The following is a 21,049-nucleotide window of genomic DNA, read 5'->3' as shown; positions in this document are numbered from 1 at the left end:
AAAAGAGAAGTCCAGTTGGATTTTGGATTTTAGATTAGAGATGCCGCAGAGGAAATTTGCCCATGTTTTTTGTACAGACCACTTGGAAGATTTGAGCAAGCTTGAGTAGGTCCAGGCAGATGAACAACAGGAGGGGGAGCTCTGTGCACTGCCCACGCTGAAGGGAATTTCTGGCCTTGATGGCAACCTCTTAAGTGAAAAAGATAAGAACTTCACTCCCGCAGCTCCCTGTCAATAGTATGCTGTTGGCTGCCCTTACTATGGGCAAGACCGATGGAGAATGTGTATCTCTGGGAAAAGAACAGTGATCCAAGTTATGTTACTGTCTGTTACTGTCTTGTCTGCCTTTGCTGTCTTTTTTTAGTTCCAGATATTGTGTATTTGTGTTAGTGTCAAAGAAGGCCGTATTGTGGCTCTGCCAGAGCAGATGTGGTTCCACACCCCACATCCTTACTGTCAATTTGCCAGTGTCCCTACTGTGAGTATTTCCTGGGTTGTCAGCCGTAGAAAGGAGAATAGATAGTGAAAATATAGGTGGGACGTTTCTTTTGTGGTTACTGCAAAAACTGATAGAGGTGAGAGGGAAGAATTAAGTTCCAGTGCAAGTAGGATGAACAAGATTTTTAAGAACAGTCTTATTTAACAGGTATTTTAAAGGACTGATTGCATCTAGGAATCATCAACATAAGGAAGAGGTACGTGTCAAGGAACAGAGAAATTTGGAGGTTTATTAAATTGGAAATTTCTCTTAAAAGAAACCTATTTATCCCTCAAACTGTAATTTTTTGATGACTGAGAGGAAGGAAATACAATTCTCCCTTATTATTTATGGACAGAGAATGGAGACACGGAGAGAGAGGTTTTGGTGCGGGGAGGATGTTTTAACACAGACAAACGTAAACATACATGAATTTAAGCGGTAGGATGTAGGCAGGCTCTGTCTCCAAAGCTGTGCAGTGGTGTCAGCTCTCTGCTGTGCCCTCTTCTTGGTCTGTCAGGTCAAGGAAAGTGCCAGCAAGATGCTTTCTTGGCTCCCAGTCCGTAATTTGCTTGCTTCAGGTAAGTGTGGACAGATCTCTCCTCTGGCTGCACTCAGCTCTGTAGCTATCTCTCAGGTTACTTGGTAGTGCTCCAGGATGAAGAGGGAATATGTTCAGTTTTCCTGCAAGCTGCCTTATGTGCTGACGTGACTGTTTTGCATGTTTCTTCTTTATTGGAATGTACCTGATACTGGCCTTTATGCTTAAGCTGCTGCTAACATTGCTGTGTCTGTGATGTTAACTTGGGTGGCATCAAAATAATTTTAGATAAGTGCTTTGGGTTTTTCTTGGTTTTGTTTTGAATAGCAATGATGCTAAATCTTCTAATTAAAATACTAGTCTAAGGAAACGGAGTCGTTTCTCCATAGGGTCTTAAAACGGTGAAAGAAATTCAAGAGCTTTTGAGTAAAAGAAACTTATACTAAGAGGCACTATTCCTCATATTGCATGTAACATCTAAAAATAAATAACTTTGCCTTCAGATTGTATGCTGTTAACTCTACATTTAAGATGTAGATCTAGCAGTTGGCTAGATTTTTCCTTCTTACGTTCATTGGATCAAAGTAATAATACAAACGTAAGATTTTATTTGTCAACTTCTCTCCAAGCTTTGCAATTTGCAGGAATTAAATAAGGAGTCTAGAAATAATACATGATTATAGATACAATACATATCATGCAGGCTTATTTCCAGAATGTCAGAGGAGGGTTATATTAAGTCCTTTTGTTTTGCTGTAGTGTGATTACAAAGATTGTTTTGTAGCTAGGGACACTGAGTCTAAGAGTGAGAAATGTGAGAGGTGTCTGACAAGAGACAATAACATGAATTCAGTTCTGGCATTGTTGCTGTTCTTGACTATATTCTGATTGGCCTGCAAGATCTGGAAAAGAAAACCAAAAAAAACAAAAAGCCTCGGTCACATCTGTATTACTTTACATACCTTAGAGAAAGAAGAGCAACCTAGGGACACAGCTCTATAAACACTGCCAGTTAGGTCTGTGGAGAAACTAGATGTAGTACAATTACCCAGAAGAGAAAATATAACTAATTGCATTGAGACCAACAATTTATATTTAAATATATATCTATATGTAGTTTGAAACTTTGATGAGGAGTGACAATCAAATGAAAAACAAGTAATACATATAAAAAAAGGGTTTTAAATGTACAATATTTCTCTTCCAAATAATTGGAGAGACTAGAGCCTTAGCTTGCATTCATGTATTAGTCATTTCAGCTATTCAGACATGAAGTGTGTATTATTGGTATAAATTTTATTATATTTTAGATAGGGGTCACTGCAGGATTGGGCTGAGATTTAAAGTCTTTGGAAGAAACTTCTTTGAACAGCTATACAGCTGATCTGCTTTTGAAAGCATGCCTGTTATCTGTGCTGAGACTCAAGTATCCAGTACTTTCTGGGCCTATTAAATCCTTGCTTTGTACCCCAGAGATCGTAACGTTTTGCGGGATGTGCAAACTACTCTAGTAATCATCGCAATGTATGAGTGGTGCCATGGTATGTATTTGTGGCATGTTTGTATTGCTGCAGTTTTAGCTGTTTTAGTCACACAGACTGAACGATGACAAGCTTCCATGCTTTTGTCTTCAAATGAACCCTTTTTCATTTTCAAAACACTTTTCCCTGATCACTTAATCCAGACTGATGCCAAGTCCATGCACTTCAGTTGAATGTTAGGTGATTATTCAGGAGACTTGTGCAGAGCCAAATATGCTCTATATTAAGGAATTACTTTGAAGAGATTTGGAAATAATACTGTTATTCTTGGTTCCATACAGATGGTACCAGACAGGAAGAAGTGGAAGGTGAACTCAGTGAAGAAGAACGCTGGTTTGGAAATTCTTCAGAGACTCCTTCAGAAGCATCATATGGAGAAGTCCAGGAGAACTTTAAGTTGTCTCTTGAAGACAGAATCCGAGATCAGTCCACTTCCCCAGATACCTCTTTGGGAAGTGCGACTCCTAGCAGCAACACAGCGGAGTTGGGAACCATTGAAAATGAAGCACTAAGAGACACATTACAGAGCAAAGAGCACCTTTCTCCTGATGCGTCATCTCTGTGTGAGGAAGAGCCTCCTGGTTCAAATAAGCCACTGAGTAGTAACCTGAGGCGGCTGTTGGAGGCTGGCTCCCTCAAGCTGGATGCTGCTGTTACAGTCAATGGCAGAGTTGAGTCCCCTGTAAATCTTGGCTCAAATCTCTCCTTCTCTCCACCTGCTCACCATGCCCAGCAGCTCAGCGTGCTTGCCAGAAAGCTAGCTGAGAAACAGGAACAAAGTGACCAATACAATGCAAGTAGTCACTTTATATGGAATCAAGGTAAGTGGTTGCCAAACTCAACCACCACCTGTGGTTTGTCCCCCGATTCAGCTATCCTGAAACTGAAAGCCGCAGCCAATGCTGTTCTGCAGGACAGATCTCTTTCAAGGACGGAAGATAATATAAGATTTGAATCCTTTTCCTCACCTTTTAGCTCTCAGTCTGCCAGCTCCACATTAGCAGCTTTATCAAAAAAAGTGAGTGAAAGAAGCATGACTCCTGGGCAGGAGCACCCGCCTCCAGCTAGCTCTTTCCTTTCTCTGGCTTCTATGACCTCTTCAGCTGCCCTGCTCAAAGAGGTTGCTGCAAGGGCTGCAGGCACCCTGTTGGCAGAGAAGAAGAAATCACTGGTTGCTGAGGATCCCCTGCAGCTTTCAGAGATGAAGCAAGAGAAAGCAACTCCACCACAGTCTTTGGAATTATTGTTACTGCCAGTCTCTAAGGGAAGAGCATCCAAACCCACAAGTACAGGTATGGATATGGTTTGAGCAACTAAATAGAATGCATTTGTTTTTCTATAGCCTTATATAGTATCTCTTCAATGGGTCTGGATTTGTTTTGACTCTGTGTATTATGAGAACAATAATTAAGTACTGTGGGGAAACAATAGAAAAGCTTTTTGAAATACCAGTTGATGACCCAACTGTCACAAATGTTTCCATTCTTTGAAAGATATAAGGGTTCAGTTCAGTTAATTTTTTTTTTTTAAATTTTCATACAATGCCATTTCCCCCCCCCCACCACATTCAAAATAAATCCACAGAAGTATTTAATGGAGAAGATCAAAGAATCCCTGTTAGGGAGCTCACAGTATCAGTGAGCATATACAAAACTAGTGCTTTTGAAATACTGGACAAGGAAGAATTCTCCCTCCTGCTGTCTCTGTCACAAATGGACTTTTGTACAATCGCTTACTACCCTGTCCTAATTTACCAGAGTATATTATTATGTTGCCACTTTTCATTAAATTTTTTTTTGCAGCATGAACAAATCTCACATGTTCAGTCTTTTACAAAGCTTTGTCTTCTTAAAAAAAAAAAAAAGTGAACTGCCTTTCTCTGATTTAGCTCAACAAGACCATTTCTCACTTGAGCCTTCTCTCCACCAGTTCCAACTGTTGACATCCAAGGAACTGGGCTTACGGGGAATAAAAAAAAATAGCCCTGGTGACAAAAGCTTTGAAGGACTGGTAGGCCATGCAGGAGAACATAAATTATCCATCTTCAAAATTAGGAAAAACAAGATTTCTTTCACCTCTTTTTATTAAATGTTCACATCAGTAGTATGTATTTCTAGTAGAAAATACACACTTCTCATGTCTAATATCAGCGTTCTTCCTCCACTGGTATTGTCCTGTAGGGAATAAGGAAGCTCACCAGGTATCTTCACAGGGTGCACAAATTGGTTCAGTACATTAGAGCTGCATCAGTCTGAATTTGTCAGGAACGTTAGCCTGACTGTACAAGTGCAGCAAATCAGTTGGGGAGCCTGATGTGGGCATTGTAGGAAAAGGATCTGATGAGGTGCAGCTGAGAGCAGTTTTTTGCTGCAAGATGCAAGTGTTCTGCAAGGGCTTTGCTGGTATATTTTGCTAAGGAAGCTAAAGTGGCAAACTTTCCTTGCCTTGGGTCTTGGCATAAGGTTCTCATTTGTTTAAATAAAGTCCTTTTCAGAGTAATAGAAGCTAAACCAAAAAAAGGCCCCTTTGTGTTGGGCGTTAATTTAATGCAACTTTCTGATACAGACTGGTCTTCTTACAGGAAAGGAGAAAGGTTAAAATTTATTTGTAGTTATTAGTTTGTTTCTTGCTGGGAAAAAAGCAGCTCTTCTCCCTTTTCACTAGGGAAAGGTAAATATTTGTAATAAAGTCCGGGTTCTGTGTTCAACTAACAAACTGTGCACTTTGTCTGTGCAGCTTATACTAGGGGAATGCTCTGGCTCTGGTAGTACCAGCACTTCATAAACCAGCTCTGATGCAGCAAATTCCTAGCAACTGTTCTCTTTGCTGAAGGCCCTAGCTTACTGTACTGCTGAAAGATAACAATAGGGGCCGACTGCCTCAGGTCCTTGGTAACCAAGGAACAACTATTCATTTTTTATAATACATGGGACTAGGATCCCAAGAGGAAGGGCGTTTCCTTTCAGTTTATATGCGCTGGGCCAGTGCCAGTTGGCATCTAAGCTGACTTTATAGTGTAATGTTCATAACAAAAGATCTTCTAAGTCGGTTTTCTATTACACAATTAAGTTTTTCCTTTCTAAATAATTAACCAACTGAAAACAAAAAGGCAAGCTGCTGGTTAGCATATCTTGTTGATGTTGATTGTGGAAAGCCAGATTCTTTGTTTCCTTTGGCCATGGAGGAATGGAGCTCACAAAAAAAAAAGTCACTGTTAGTCAAAAAGGTCAGAAGTGACCTTTGATTGGAAAATTCTGTAAAAAGTTGTGTAGGGTAGCAGAGCATGTGTATTTTTACCATAAAAATAAATGTCACACGTTCTCAATTTCTTTTGCATTTATGACCTGATGGCATTAAAAGCAAAAAACCAATATTTCACTTTATAATGCTGTTATAATCTGTTATTGTGTGTCTAGTTGCTTCTTGAGACCTAGGGTTTTTGGTTTGTTCCCAGACCAGTAAGCATAGATTTTGCTCCCCTATTGTGCTTAGAGTATTTAAGGTACTGGTGATTTTACTTTGTTGTTACAAATCTGTTTTACTTACCCACCAGCAACGTCCTGCTTTGGTTATAAGATCAGTACTCTGTAAGATTAATTATATGTTGATAAGTGAGGAGCAACAAAGATGGAGGTTATTTTGAAGCAGATGTTAATAACAAGAGTATTCCTGCTGCTCTTTTGTCTGTGATTTTGAGCTGTTTGGTCAGACATATTTCAGGCAAGAGGCTGGAGCTGTGACTTACAAGAACATCATCACAATGATGCTGCAGGTCGGGTTTGGTGGGCTTGATCATTACTTGTATGGATTAGAGTGAAATGGTAAAGAGAAGGCTAATTTTGTTAGCGGTCAATTTGCTAATATTGCCAGCTTTATTAAGTGCTTACATGTTTTGGATCAAACTTAAAAGGAAGTCTGTAATCTCTGTTAAAATTCTGATATCATTTCTGAAAGAGTATAGGCAGCAGACCCTTTTTTTTTTTTTAACTGACTGAATATTTGCTTGGTAATAACTTTTTGTCTGCAATGCTTGCAGTTTTATTCCCAGATTTTCTTCCTGGTTAATTCTCAGTTCACTTTTTTTCAAGTAATTGATGCTGTGTGACATAAAATAGATGTCAGTGTAAATGAAGGAAAGCTGAAGACACCATTTTTTTTTTCCTTTTGCTAAGGTATACGAAGTAAAGAGCTAACATGGCTGAGCTTTGAACAGGGTCGATGTAATTCCCATTCACCATTAATTAACATTATTATTGGTGAAATCACAGAATTGCAGAGTCATAGGGGCTGGAAGGGACCTCTGATCTAGTTTAACTCCCCTGCTAAAGCAGGTTCCCTAGAGCAGTTTACACAGGAAGGTGTCCAGGTGGGTTTTGAGTATCTCCAGGGTAGGAGACGCCTTTTGGGTAGATTGTTCCAGTGCTCTGTAACACTCAAAGTAAAGAAGTTCTTTCTCATGTTTGTATGGAACTTCCTGTATTGTAGTTTGTGCCGTTGCCCCTTGTTCCGTCACCGGGCACTGCTGTAACGAGCCTGGCCTCATCCATTTGGCCCCTGCCCTTTAGATATTTATATGCACTGAAGGCCCAGAAGCAGAGGGAAAGCTGAAATGAGCCGCTGCTCACCAAAGGTACTGCTAGCACACTCGGGCCACTCATGACATCCACCAGCAGTGGTGGGCTGCCATTTGGCTTCACCATTACTCACTCCCAGAAGAGCCACATGTTGTACCGTATCTTGACAAAAGACTGCAGCCCCGCTGCCCACCACCATACCCACCCTTTGCTCCTCACCCTAAGGCTTGCTTACGGTGGCTGTGTGTGCACGACCTGCCTGCCTCCCTTCCTGCCTAGCTGCTCAGCCCCTCCTCACGCCGCCCAGAAGGCAGAAGGCATTTGGTCCAGTTCTTTTGTGAAGTGCTGAATTGCTATTGGTTCATCTTGCTTGGAGATTTATTTTTAGTGGGCAGGAAAAATAGTAATAGAAGGCTTGTTACACATTTCTGTTCTGAATCTTTCATGGTAGCCAGATGCTGGAGAAAAGGTAACGAGAGAAGGGAAATAAATGATAGGGAAAAAAAGCTAACAATATGTATTTCTTTGTATTGTCTTTCTCACATTTTTTTTGTGAAGAAGTAAGTAAAGATGCTAAAAAAGTGAAACAAGTAATTATAGCATTGGTTTTGGCATGATCTTTAGAGATTCAGAGAGGGGAACACTTTGATAATAAGTGTGATAGAAAATTTCATGAATAGAATTTCTAAAATGGCAAAAGTACATGCTTTGTCAATGTGTCCTTTTTTTGCACTTAGATAATTAGTACCTAATTGGTGGAATTATAGTCTTTGTTTCCTACTTAGTAAGAGGAATTATTTTTGAGGATATGATAAATCTTTCTGGAGGTTTTTACTATATAGTTCCTCATCAAGGGAATTTGGTGTTTGCTATATTCTTATCAGAAGGAAATAACTGATAAAAATGAGGTGAAATGTTCTGAGAGACATTCCAGATAGGAGGGATAAGCACTGTTGAACTCTGGATATTTGAAAGCAGTCTTGATAAAAGGCTTCAAATTCTGTTGTAATTCTAAGCTTTTGTAGTAAGCAGAGGAAGTTGTAATGAGGGAAAGAATGGATGGTTACTTGTGTATGATCAGCAGCAAGGAATTTCTCTTTCCATCAGCCTTGATATGGTTCCACACACAGTGGACTAACCATATTTACTTGACAAATGCCATCAAATCCTGTTAGTATCTTAGCATAGTAAAGCAGAGTGAAAATGTTTCGGAAGGCAGTGGATTTAATGCCCTGGTAGCTAGCAGAGTAGAAGGAAACCCATGACCCTAGGACTCCTGATGGCTGAAGTTGCAGCAGCATCTGCTTGAGCCCTAGTTAAACAGTTCTCCGGTTAAATATATCTAGGATGCAATGCCAGCATGCTTATCAGTTAAGCTATGAATTGCTCTGTGTTTTATATCCCCCATGTTCTCCTGGCTAACCATCGGATATGGGAATGGATCATTTTTGAACAATTAAGCATATTTTCCATACCCGACTACAACTGGCATTTGATAGGAAATGAGGCTGAAAAGTGATGATTATGAGAGACATCCATCTCAGTTCTGTTAAATTATAAGGAACATTAGCACCAGGTGAGACAGAATGGCATCCCCTACTGATTAGCCAGAGGATGTTTGGGACATTAACCTTTATTAAATTATTGTGACCTTTCTTAGAGGGAGAAAAACTAGATTAACTGGGAAAGGGACATGTGGGGGAGGAACTGAAATTTCTGGTACGTGTTGTTGTTTGACTGTTATGTCCCTTTGCAGATGAAATTCTAGCACTGAAAAATGGTATCTTGAGTACGTTTACAGGAGAAAAGCATTCAACAAGTGTGTGTAAAGGATCCTCTCTTTCTCTTCCCCCTTCTGCTAAGCCTCAGAAGAAGAAGGAGGAAAACCCTTCCAGTGTCCAATCTGTGGTTTGGTTATCAAGAGGAAGAGTTACTGGAAACGGCACATGGTGATTCATACAGGTTTGAAAAGTCATCAGTGTCCACTCTGTCCGTTTCGCTGTGCGCGTAAGGACAATCTCAAATCACACATGAAGGTAAGGGGAGCGCTACTGACTATCAAAACATTTGACTTGTCAATCAAGAAATGATAGTGCAACAAACATACTTCAGTGGCATTTGCAAGAATTAAAGTTCACTATTAATGCTATAATTATGTCTTTATTTAAATAAAGACACCAGAAATAGATAAAGAATAAATTGTTTTCCTTTGCTTGCCTTTCCATTTTATGTTGTGTGGAAACTGCCTTGTCTACGCCCACTTGATGCAGCACAAGTTGTCTTTGATAGATTTAGTTATGGACCTGGAACCACCAGAAGCGGGGACATTAGCTGAGATGTGACACCAAGCAAACACAGTGGTTCTGCTTTCAGGATGCATGCTAGTATCTTTCTGCCATTGCAATACACTAACGGAGTGTAGAAACTTGGCCTACAGCTCTGCAGTTTTAGTTTTATTCTTGCCATGGTTTTTAACTGCAGATACTCCAGAAATGAAGCATCCAAAATGATGAAAAAGAAGTTATACCGTAATGTTATGTTTTGAAGTGTTTTTACTAAACTTAAGATATGTTTTTAATTCAGCCTACGCTTTAGACTCCTAAAGAAGCTTAACCAACATTCGCGTTGATATAGAGAACTATAGAAATGTAAAAGAAGTTTAGAAGAACAAGTCTATTTAGCAGAAGTACTGTATGATTGCAAAGCACAAAGTACCTGATCTTTGCATACGGTAGGGCATGCTTGGTGAAATAAAAATGGTACCTGGCCCATTAATCCATGGATAAAGAAGTGGAAGGGTAAAAAGTTTATTTTGTTAATACTGTTGAGCTATTGTAATATCAGTGAAATGTTTTGTTACAGTTTGTATTCTATTGGTTTTGGACAACAGGTCTCTCAGTGTATGGGGGGGACAGGAATGCCAGTTCAACTTTTAATGTGCTGCAATTGCAAAATCTTGAGTTGGCTGGACAGGAGTCTCGCCTTGCTTAGGCCTGAGTAACTGTTAAGTGTTAGATCAGATGATTCCAGTGATCATAATAGCAGATCATGTTGCATTTCAGGTCCTTGCTTGGTCTGGAATCATCCTATCAAAGTCTGAAAGTTAACATCTTACTTCTGCTAGTGTAAATAAGTGCACAATTCCTGGGCATCCTTAGTGTATTATGCTGAACCTAATCAGTTCCAAATAGGTTTGGTATTTGCAACTTTTTTTTTTTTTTTTTGTAAGACTTGGTACTCAGTGTTGATTAGAGGGCTCAGATGGCCATCCTAAGTAGAAGACATGAAAGAATGAGAACTAAGTATAACAAGGGAAGTTTTTTGTTTTTAGTTGTTGACAGTCTGCACAGAGGCATGCATCACCTGAAAATTTGCTCTTCTTTGGCAGAGGCTTGTTATTGTCCCGTGTTTTGTGAAAGACGTCTCTGTTATTCCCTGCAGAAATTCTCAATCTCTGCCTTTTTTACCTTTTTGGAATTATTATTTACAGGGTAAGGGCTTATGCTTACTTTTTCATGTGGTGATTTCTGTAGAAGGTCACAGATGTGATTTCATCCAGCATCCTGAACTTTTTCACTGTCTCTGTGTGCTATCAGGATGGTGGCTCTCTGAACCCTTGCAGTCTTCTCTGCTCCCTGCCTAACCTAAACCCCTTTATTAACTGAACCCATGTTGTCTTAAAACAAACTCCTAGTAAAAACAATGTAACAGTAGTATTTATTATTTGTTAGTATGGTGATTATTGCTTTGAGCTCATTTTGAGTCTCTTTTAGATTTATTGTGTAGGTAATATTCTACGTCTCCTCAGTCAGTGCAGTCTAGTCATGTAGGTTGTGATGGACTCAGTAATCTTTGCTAGTAAAACTGCTTTATTTAAGATGAAGCCAATTGCTCTATAAAACTAATTGGCCAGTATTTGGTCTTTTATTCTTGTTGCAGTCTTATGAATAGATGCATAAAATCATGAGTACAGATATTTGCAAGATAATATTCTAGCTTAATTTCCAGAGGTTTCACACACTTCTTCATTCACGTAGTCCATTCATAAAAACATTGTCTATCAAGTCAGAGTTTGTGTAAAATTGAAATATTTGCATAGTAGTAGATGAATGAAATATAGACATGTTAGTCATTAGTTCAACAGCAGTGTCAGATATATTTCGAGTTCCCTTTGATAAAAAGTATAAATTGATACCAAGATTAAAAATAAAAAATCAAATTTCTTTTCTGATTAAAAATAAAAAATCAAATTTCTTTTCTGATTATAAAAACGTGCAGCTTTAAAATCTGTATCTAAATAAATATGAGGTTTTAGAACATAGACACACACACATATATATATATATATATAAACCAACAGTGTTCAAAATTGAGTGAATACACATCAGAAATAGTACAGCACAGCTGGGATTTAGGATGTCGTATTCTGGCAACCTCAGTTGGATATTTCGGTTCTTTTCATTGTCCCCAAATCCTCTGGGAGCTACCTGGTCTTATCTCCTTCCTGGCAGGAACCCCATGAAGTCACAGCTGCCTCTAGCTCTCCATTCCTCTCTTTCTCCCCATGAATCAACAGCAGCTGCAGGTGAGACTGCAAAATTATGGTGCTAGGAATGGTGTTTGTCATTATAAGTCGATTTTTTTACTCTACTATGTTATCACAAGCTCAGTGTTGGTTGGTTTTTTTTTGGTGTTGTTAATGCTGCTCTTTAATTTTAAATTTTATGTTCCATTGATCAGGATGACAGACAAAACCTGCTGAGATATTTGTCCAGCTCCAGTCTTCCAAATCTGATAATATTGTCTTTATTTCCTCTTAGGCAGCGTAGATCTGAGCTGGAGTACCTTTTTTTTTTTTCTGTGTTCTTGTAGGCATTCTCCATTGAATCTGAAAGTTTAGAGTTTCATTTCCGTTAATGGTTTGTGTGTGTATTCATATGGGACTCCCATTTTCTGTGTATGTTTAGGTTAATGAATAATGTCTATATAATATAAATAATCTGTTATTTTCCGGCAGTTATAACACACCAAACTCATTGGCCAAGAATATAACATTGCCAACATTTTTGATATCTTGTTTCCTGCTGAAGAAAATCTTAATAAGGAGAGAGCTGGATAGACTCCAGCCCTGACCATGCTCAGATCTACATGTGCTACCCACCATGTTGATGCAAGCTTTCTTCCAGGCACTTTGCCTGGCCAGCTCGCAACTGAGGGCAAGGAAGTAAAATGCAAGAAGGGAAACGGAAGGAATGTTTCCGTGCAATGAACAAGACAGACTGAGTGAATTGCCTTTTAAGGCATGTAGTTTCATTTATAATTGTTATATGGCATTTAAATTCCACAGTGATAGGCACCTTAGAAAAATCCTAAAATAGACACGGGACAGAATTTTATTAGTCTATTTTGGAGACAAATTATAGTGCTTGCATAACCACAAGTTTTGGCCCTTTTTCCTAGGAATCTGAGAGTAACATCTCAGGATTTGATTCTGGTATCATAGCGTGGTTTCCTGGGGCCTAAAGAGTATTGAAAGTAAAGACAGAAAAAATGAATGGGCATCTGAGAGAGGTGTCCTGTCCTGGCAGGCGGCAAGTCTTCCTCTCCATTTATCTAAATGCATGCTCAATTTGACTATGTTATTTTCTTTTTGAGTGAAAAAACTAACCTAAATGCTAGTTCTGAAGCTGCAGAAGGCAACAGAAAGGGGTGGTGTAATTTAGGAAGGTGTTGTCAGGCCTTTCTGTTTTTACTGGTGCAGTAACACAAGCATCAGTCAGATTTTGGCCAATTGGTATCTTTGGATCATATGCATATCTTCCTCTGCAATTGGTGGAAGGTTAGCCTGTGAGATCATGCAAATACGTTCCAAGAAAGCAACAGGATATTAGCCTGAGTACTTGGAAAGGGGAACAAGGAAGAGGAGCATATGGCCAAAAATAATACCTATAACTGTTCCTTGTGCTGCTATATAGACATAATGCAGAAATGAGTGAGCCAACTCTTCTAGCAGTGGAAAAGAAGTTTGGTGCTGTGAACATGTGCTGAAGCATGATGTTGTGATAGAAAATGAAGAAATGGAAGATTGAACTTAGCAGAAAAGGCAAATGCAATAGCAAGTAGATCGTGAGATGCTTGAACACAGTTATCTTCCTGCTTCTGTTTCTTGTGAAGGACTATGCAGTGTGATGTAAGATTAATACTTCTGTCATATTCAGAGGATTATAGTCAACCTACTGATTAGGAGGGCTGTTGATTACACAATAGTGGGAATGAGTAAAGACTCTGAAGAATGTAAACAGGTCCTTACTACCCTTCCCCTCGCCCCTTAGTGATTTGTTTTTCTCTTTTTCTTTCTTAGCAAAGTTCAGAAGACTGAATGATCATTCATAATCCATTTTGGTGAAAGACAGAACAGGTTACTTTAAAGCATCTTCACTGTATTGAGAAAGAGATTGGCTGTATTTTATGTGAGAGTTTTCTGTTTAGTTTTGTTTAAGCTAACCGTAAAGATCCACGGGAGGCTCCTATGATTCCATTACCTCACCTCAGCTGAGGGGAGGTAATGCAAACTTACGCAGCTTTCCAGCAACAGAAGTCTGTGCCCCGAGACACAGATATATGCCACAAGCTACTTAAAATACTTGCCTTTTAATCTTGGCACTTTCTGCTTATGGTGCAAGAGTAAGACGTGAAATGCATAGCTGTCTTAAAATCTTAAAGATAAAATAACTTTATACGTGTTATATATGTATATTATTGCAATATTTTCAATATGTAGTCCAGTCTTGCAGAAAGGCTTTTTTTCCTTCATTTTTTTAGCAAAGCAAGGAAACAGTTTCAAAAAGAAAGTACGCTATAGTGTACGTATCCTGAGGTGAAGGATCATACCAAAACTAGTGTCTTACAATTAAACTTTTGAAATGCAATATTTTGAAAATGAAGGAACTTATCAGAAATGAAATGGTAGAGTGCACTTGGAAGATGCAAAATACAGACCTTTCAATTGTATCCGAATGCGGTCTTAGTAGAATACATTTTGCTACAATGTTTGAAAAAGAGCCAACTGACCAAGAACAAACAAATGCAAAAATAGTGGGGGGACAAGTATGGTAAATGGACAGGTTGTAGTTGTTTTTATTTTAACAGATATCCCTCATGAAAGTGTTAGTTTGCATCAAAGAAAGTAAGTTAGAAAAAGAAAACCTATAATAGGTAAAGAAAAAGCTGCTAACTAAATTCCTGAAAGTAAGTCAGAGTGAGTAGCCAGAAGCGAACATTCACTCTCACTCACTCGACATCCTGATTTTGCTTAGGGATTAGTGTTCTTAGAAAAATATCTCCTCTTATTCCAAGTGTGAAAAAAAAAGACAAACCAACAAAACAAACAAACAGAAAGCAATAAAACCTCAAGTTCCACAAAAGAAAGATGAATGCCAAACCTTCCCTTCCAGTGCTTCATAAGTGGAAGGGAGAATTTGTTCCCAAATATAAGGAAGGGGGCAAGTGAAGATCTACCTGATGGGTGCTATAAAATGGCAGGATTAGCCTATGTCACTGTTTGCCTCAGCCCTACCACCTTTTCAGGTAGGTGGGATCACATCACTTTAACTGGTTGGTAAACTGGCCAGGATGTTGCTTATAAGGGTGAAAAGTTGATTTAACCAACTGCTTGTGATACCAGAAATATTAGTATGTTGAGGAAAAAAATGTAACAGAACATACAATGATATGAGTAATGTGATATGATAGGGACACGTGGCTTCTGTAAAAGAACGTGATGTGTTCTTCCACTAAGATGTTTTGAGCATGTCAAGAAAATCATGGACTTGAGAATCAGCTGAAATTTGTTTGCCCTTTACAAAAGCCTTTGGCAAAGCTTCTCATCAAGAAGCTGCCAAATAAATTAAGCAACTTGATGTATTGTGGCAAATCAGAAATTTACCAAGAGATGGTAAAACAAAAGGTAGGAAGAAACTAGCAATGTTAATCATGACAAAAGGTTATCAGAGGGGTGTTCCATTACTAAGAGTGGAATTGTGTGTATTTTAACAAATGTAATCTGCACAAAATGATGGCTGTGGGGTAAGAGAATTGTAAATGATACAATCTTATCTACAATGAATCAAGATTAGAAAAGGCAGAACTTGAAAGGGAATAAAAAGAACTTGCTGGCAGACAAATGCAAAGGCAAATGAAGTTATTGTTGACAAATACAAGGTAGTTTGCCTTGGAAACAGCAGTCTTAAACTAATCACGCACCTGACTGTCTTTAAAATAGCAAACTGTAACTACTCAGGGAAAATATCTGGATATCGCTGCAGACAGTTCAATGAAAACCTTTTCTTGGCATATGCAGCAGTGGTTAAAAAGTATGTTAGATATTCAAATATGCATAGAGTAGAACTGAACACTGGAAATATTACGCTGTTATAAACGTATGGTGTGCTGCCACTTTTGATCTCACTTCTGATGCATATTGTGTATCAAAAAGATATATTAGTAATAGAAGGTGTTTTAAAAGATGATAGTGAAAATGACTAGTGGGATGGCAAGAACTTTCTTCTCCTTTTGAAAAAGAAAGTAAAAAGAATGGGACTAGCAAGTCTAAAAAGAGGGTGAGATCAAAATAATGCATGTGGTAGAGAAGAGAAATAGAGCTGACTCTTTTTTATCATTCTTAAAATGTGGGACTGGGGAGGCAGCAAGAGAAATTAAAGAAACAAACAAAAAATTTTCTTTAACTAACTTGTACCCAAATTCCCAAACCACATCTAAAGTTTGTAAGAACTGTGTAGGCCTGTTGAAGCTTACGTCAGTGACACACAACAAAAGCTGAAGAAATGCAAAATATTGTTTGAGACCAGGAAGGCAGTAAAGTTAAAATAAAGATATACTTTGCACAGTCAAGGAGAATATCCACAATTAAATGAGGCAAACTCAGAAGATAGAAACTGGGACTCGAGAGAAAACTTCTCAGTTGCCCTCGTCTCCTTTTGCCTGTGGTTCTTGCTGTCAGCATGGGATAGGAGCTGGCTCAGGATGCAGTGATTATCCATGCTAGGGGTTATCCATCTCCCATTGCAGTAGCCCTGCCACTACCAGCAGTAGCCTGGTTGAGTCTGCAGAGGACATCTGGTGGCTTGGGTAGCATTAGCACAGTGTAAGAGCCATTTGCTGGAGGGAGAAGGCACCTTGTTGGGCTGTGTGACCTGGATCTCTCCTGTGATTGTCTTTCTGTGGAGCTCTACAGAGTTTCTTGTTTATTCTGCAACAAGCAGTTGCTGCCTCTACTCTTCTTATAGCATAGGAGAGCCCCCCTCTGGACCTGCTCCAACAGCTTGAAAATGTTTGGTTTTGAATTCTGTCGTTCCTTGGCTACAAGCTATAAAGTACTTCATTATAGGAGAAATTAATTGGTGACACTGCTGTTGTCTTTGGACAGGAGAGAAATCCAATTCAGATGAATCAGTCTCCCCATTCTCATTGATTCTCGTAAGATATTGCAGGGTGTCATGCCGTGTGCCTGGGCAGAGAATGTGGCTTCCACACAGACTTTTCCACCAACTGCAGTGATGACAGCCCTACGAAGGCATCGTATTGATAGCTCTGATACAGGGCCTCCAGAAGAAGTGGTTAAATATGTAGGCAGGGAAATGCTGATTGGTGGGGATCCTGGAGACAAGCTCTGGCATACAAGATCTCAGTGGGTGTAAGAGAGAAAGTTGCCATGGTGAGAGTGCTTGCTACCATTAGTACCATCTTGGTGCTCTTCGTGAAGGAAATTGCTTAAATACTGCTGTGCTTACAGACCATCCAGTTTCCAGTAGTGAGGATGGTCAGCCTGGTTGGCGTTTCCATTGTAACCTATTAATGTTTTGAAATTATTGTGCTGCTGCTGTTCTGCAAGATTGTTGCTTTAAAAGCTAATGCTAAACCTAAGACCGTTCTAATTTTTTTGTTGTTGTTGTTGTCAGGTGCAATTTTAAGATTCCCAAATTACTTTGTCTGTAAATGTCATGCTTATGCAATACTGAGAATGTCTTTCTATAAAGTGGCAGACCAAAAGAAATTCTCTGTAGCTGTTTGTTTTGCACCTTATCTCCAGAGCCCTTGAGGAACCACTGAATGCAAATTGACACAGCACCAGTGAAATATGTTTTCACTGAATGCCAAGAAGGCTAAAAGAAGGAGGTCTCACAACTTCACGTTTTTGGGGACATGTGTTCAAGTCCACTGTATGTAGAGAATGGTAGATGTCATCTTGTGACTGAATTCCTCTTACTATATAAAGAATGAATCTGGCCAAGTCTTTTACTGTGGGAAACTTCTTCCAGTCAGAATTTTAACAGTTTTATTTGGAAAATGCTGCAGCTGCCCCCACAGCCTGCACCAGGACTCTCAGGATGTTGGTCTCAGCACTGTGGGAAATCAGAAAGTACTGAAAGCCTTAACTAGAGCTAGGCCTTCCAAGCTCCCTCATGGAAAGCTGAGTTTTGACTGGAGCTGGAGCTCTGGAGCTCTCAGAGCTTTTGGACTTCTAGACTTCAGCAGCGAGCTTTGATTCTCTGGCATATCTGCCTCTGAGCCAAACCCAGAGAATTTAGAATAAGAGTGCCACCCAGCTGGATAGGGAATGATGTCTGATTTGCTAAGGGTTCATTGAAGCCCTCCGTGTTTCAGGTGAAATGTTTTGCATTCAACAAATGGCCACTTTCCAATAAAAATTCTGTCTTATTGAAATGTTTCCAGCCATCTCAAGTCACAAGTGAATATGTGAATATGTGGAGCTCACTCTGGTGCCGATTTGTCCTGATAACTTGTCGGCAGTTGGTAAGGGACAAGTGTGTGTATTTGCCAGTCTTCCTGAAGGGAGTAGCCTTGAGTGCTGATGTGAAGGTTTAAAATTTATTTATGAAGCTATGGAGAAAAAACTTTTCCATGCACTGGCCACTATTATGCTGAGCTCAATTGTTCTTTTCCTTTCATGAGTAATGTGCTAATTAAAAATTGTGTGTTGTACAATTGCTTATACGTAGTTCATATTAATGAGTGTATCTGTTTAAATATGAAGAATGCTCCAAAAGTGATGCTTGCTGTTTATTTCCTTGGAAACTACAACATTGGAAAGAGCACAATAACACTACTTGATAAAGCAAATTCTCAGCTTGAAAAGGCTTTTTTTTAACAGTCACTACCATTAGCTGTGCATTTTCACCAGCAACAAACAAGAGGTCTGCATGCAAAAATCTGCACCAGCAAAGGTGACCCACTGGCAGCCCTGCCACCACTGAAACACCCCACTCACCACCTCCGTGTGCTCACATCCACTGTTAGGTCTCCATAAACATTCAGCAAGCATCACTGAATGTCAGTGGGTGCCATTTTTTTCTGCATGCAGGAATTCAGTGACGCATCTTTGTGTCATATGCACTTCCACGCCAGATGCCATTTTGTCACACTGCTCTTCTGATGCCCTCTGTCACACAATGAAAAATTTGATGGAGTATTGTCAGGAAGCTTCAATCTCTACTGCTATACCACCAATATCTGCTTCTGATGTTATGGGCCTATGTAATTAATAGGTGGCATTACTTTTGGAGCAGCCCTCATAGATAATACATAAACCCTTGCAGATGGATGGATGGATGGAGTTCTCTTTAAAAGGTATTGAGATGAGGCCTGAGGGTTCTGAGCATTGTGCAGTCATGTTGGAGCACGCAGACTCTATGAGGCAGAGCCTGCAGTCAAAATACAAGGACAGTGGGATTAACTGATTTAATGGATTTATAGAGTTAGCTGACAGACACCATCGCTCCTGTTTGTATTTTATCATAACAGAGCAGTTTATTTTCCAGTGGAATTAATTTCAAGTGGTTCAGTGGTGCCTTGGTATTGCCAGGTGTTAGGTTTTTTTTTACCCTAACGATAGATAAATGGATGGTGGATATTGCTGTGCAGAACGATGGTTTGCTGGGTTCCTCTGAACAATTTTTATTTATGAGTTACACAGAATAATCGTGCTTAGCAGAACATGTAATAAATAGGCTCTTCTGGAGTTTCTTTGTTTAGTTTTGTTTTTAATCAAGGAAGTTGCTAGTTATATTTTGAAAGTTTTTTACATACTGACAGGTCACTGGGATCTGTTTCACCCAAAGCAGACTTCCATCATTTCCATGATACGAAAACAGATGTTTCTTATATGTGAGAGAGTCCTGCTGTTCTTAGTATCTGACCTCTTTCCAAGTGCTCAGAATGCAGAGTTCACTCACTAGCTAAATTTTTTGTTTTAAAACAGTGAGGAGTATGGAGCTGAGATTTCTATAATGCTAGTAAACTACTCTGCTTAACACATGCTTTTATCTTTCACCTCTTGAACCAGGTTCATCAGCACCAAGACAGGGGTGAGACCTTTCAATGCCAGCTATGCCCTTTTACCTCCTCCCGCCACTTCAGCCTGAAACTCCATATGCGTTGCCATCAGCATTTCCTCAGGACAGAATCCAAAGTGAAGGAGGAAATACCAGAAACTGAGGTGAAGGGGTCACCACAGCTAAATAGTGACTCCTGCCCGGGACCACAGAGGGAAGGAGTTGGACCTGACCTTATGGGATCAGCATCTGTATCTAAAACATCTGATGTGGCTGGGCAGGCTAGTGGAGGTATTCCACCTTTACTAGTGAAAGAAGAGCCCAAAGATGACAATGGCATCTCAGCTGCACCTTTTGCTCTTAGTACTGTTGACAGAGCCCCCAACAACACAAAGCTGAAAGACTCTGACTTTGTGGCCAGTACAGCATCAGCACTATTCAGCCAAGACATCTCTGTCAAGATGGCATCAGATTTTCTTATGAAGCTGTCAGGTAATTGAGCAGCAAGCAGCAGCAGCAGCAGCTGCTCCTTCTATGGGCTAAGAAACCCTTTGCCTTGGGTTTGCTAAGTCATTGAATTTCAGGGAGCAAAGCATTGCAACTTCTTAACTTATAATTTCTTGTTTTTTGGATAAAAAGAAAAGTGCATGATGGAGGGAAGAGGGGAAGAAGTGGGAGAAGACAAAAAGAGAGGGCTTTTGCTGTTTATTGAAACCTGGAACTGGGAATGAAAACTTGTTTTCCAGGCTTTAATAGTCACTGACAGTCGTCTCAGCAAATCTCATTTGGTGTATTTTTCAGGTATGCTAACTACTTGTAGTTCTGGTTTAAAATCACCAAGGGTCACAAGCACCCAGCACATTAGAAAATTCAGCTCTTAACTTTTTTCTCTGCCTTTACCCATCTGTTAAATAGGAACAATAAATGAATGGTGACCTTTCTTTCAGGGAGCATAAAATAACTAACTAGTCACTGCTTGTGAAGAATGAATGTTACTGCGTTTCTTGATTATTAACATTAAAAAAAAGGTAGTTCTAGAGATTAGCGAACAGTTTTTAATTTTTTTGTTATTCTAATTGAAATCCATATCAAATGCAAAATGATTTTTTTTGTTGTTTGGTTGTTTTGTTTTTTTTTGTTTGTTTTGTTTTTTTCCAGTGTCAGGTTGTTGCTGTGAGAATGATATTTGTATGTGAGAGTATGAAGAGGAGAATGTGCTTAGGGAAAATCTATTATAGTTTATGTGCTTTCTTATTGATTTGACTGAATTCAGAATTGTGGACATGCTGTTGTTGGAGTGTTGTTGGAGGTGTTCTACATACTAAACGTTGTTGGTTTTGTTGTTGTTTTTTTTTTTAATTGGCCTTTAATTTTTAAAGAGAAAGAAATCAGGAAAATGTCTGAAAACTGAAGAAACTTCTGTTTCACAAGGAGATGTCAGTCCCTGTTGCAAGTTCTAGACTTTGGAGATAGAAAATACACTTTACAGTAGAGAATAAGTGGTCACCTTTTTCCTTAAAATGGAATGTAAGTTGTATTCTAGT

The 21,049-nt window shown here is 39.3% G+C and overlaps 1 protein-coding gene and 1 long non-coding RNA gene across 2 annotated transcripts in view; both read left to right on the top strand.

Moving 5' to 3' along the window:
* Positions 1-2,922, top strand: part of LOC109367165 — a 51,189-nt gene extending 48,267 nt beyond the window's left edge. Inside the window, exon 4 of the long non-coding RNA XR_004159474.1 lies at positions 2,842-2,922. This is a non-coding gene — a long non-coding RNA (uncharacterized LOC109367165). The remainder of the gene's footprint in view (positions 1-2,841) is intronic.
* A 340-nt stretch (positions 2,923-3,262) lies between these two features.
* Positions 3,263-21,049, top strand: part of ZNF827 (zinc finger protein 827) — a 79,065-nt gene continuing 61,278 nt past the window's right edge. Inside the window, exons 1-4 of the mRNA XM_010709537.3 lie at positions 3,263-3,381; positions 3,536-3,852; positions 8,998-9,170; positions 19,517-19,997. Of these exons, the coding sequence (XP_010707839.1) occupies positions 3,371-3,381; positions 3,536-3,852; positions 8,998-9,170; positions 19,517-19,997 (982 nt within the window). The 5' untranslated portion in view covers positions 3,263-3,370. The remainder of the gene's footprint in view (positions 3,382-3,535; positions 3,853-8,997; positions 9,171-19,516; positions 19,998-21,049) is intronic.

Source organism: Meleagris gallopavo, chromosome 4, assembly GCF_000146605.3.
Source record: "Meleagris gallopavo isolate NT-WF06-2002-E0010 breed Aviagen turkey brand Nicholas breeding stock chromosome 4, Turkey_5.1, whole genome shotgun sequence".
Taxonomy (NCBI): domain Eukaryota; kingdom Metazoa; phylum Chordata; class Aves; order Galliformes; family Phasianidae; genus Meleagris; species Meleagris gallopavo.
Note: the sequence above shows the minus strand (reverse complement) of the source record. Positions and strands in the feature narration are given on the sequence as shown.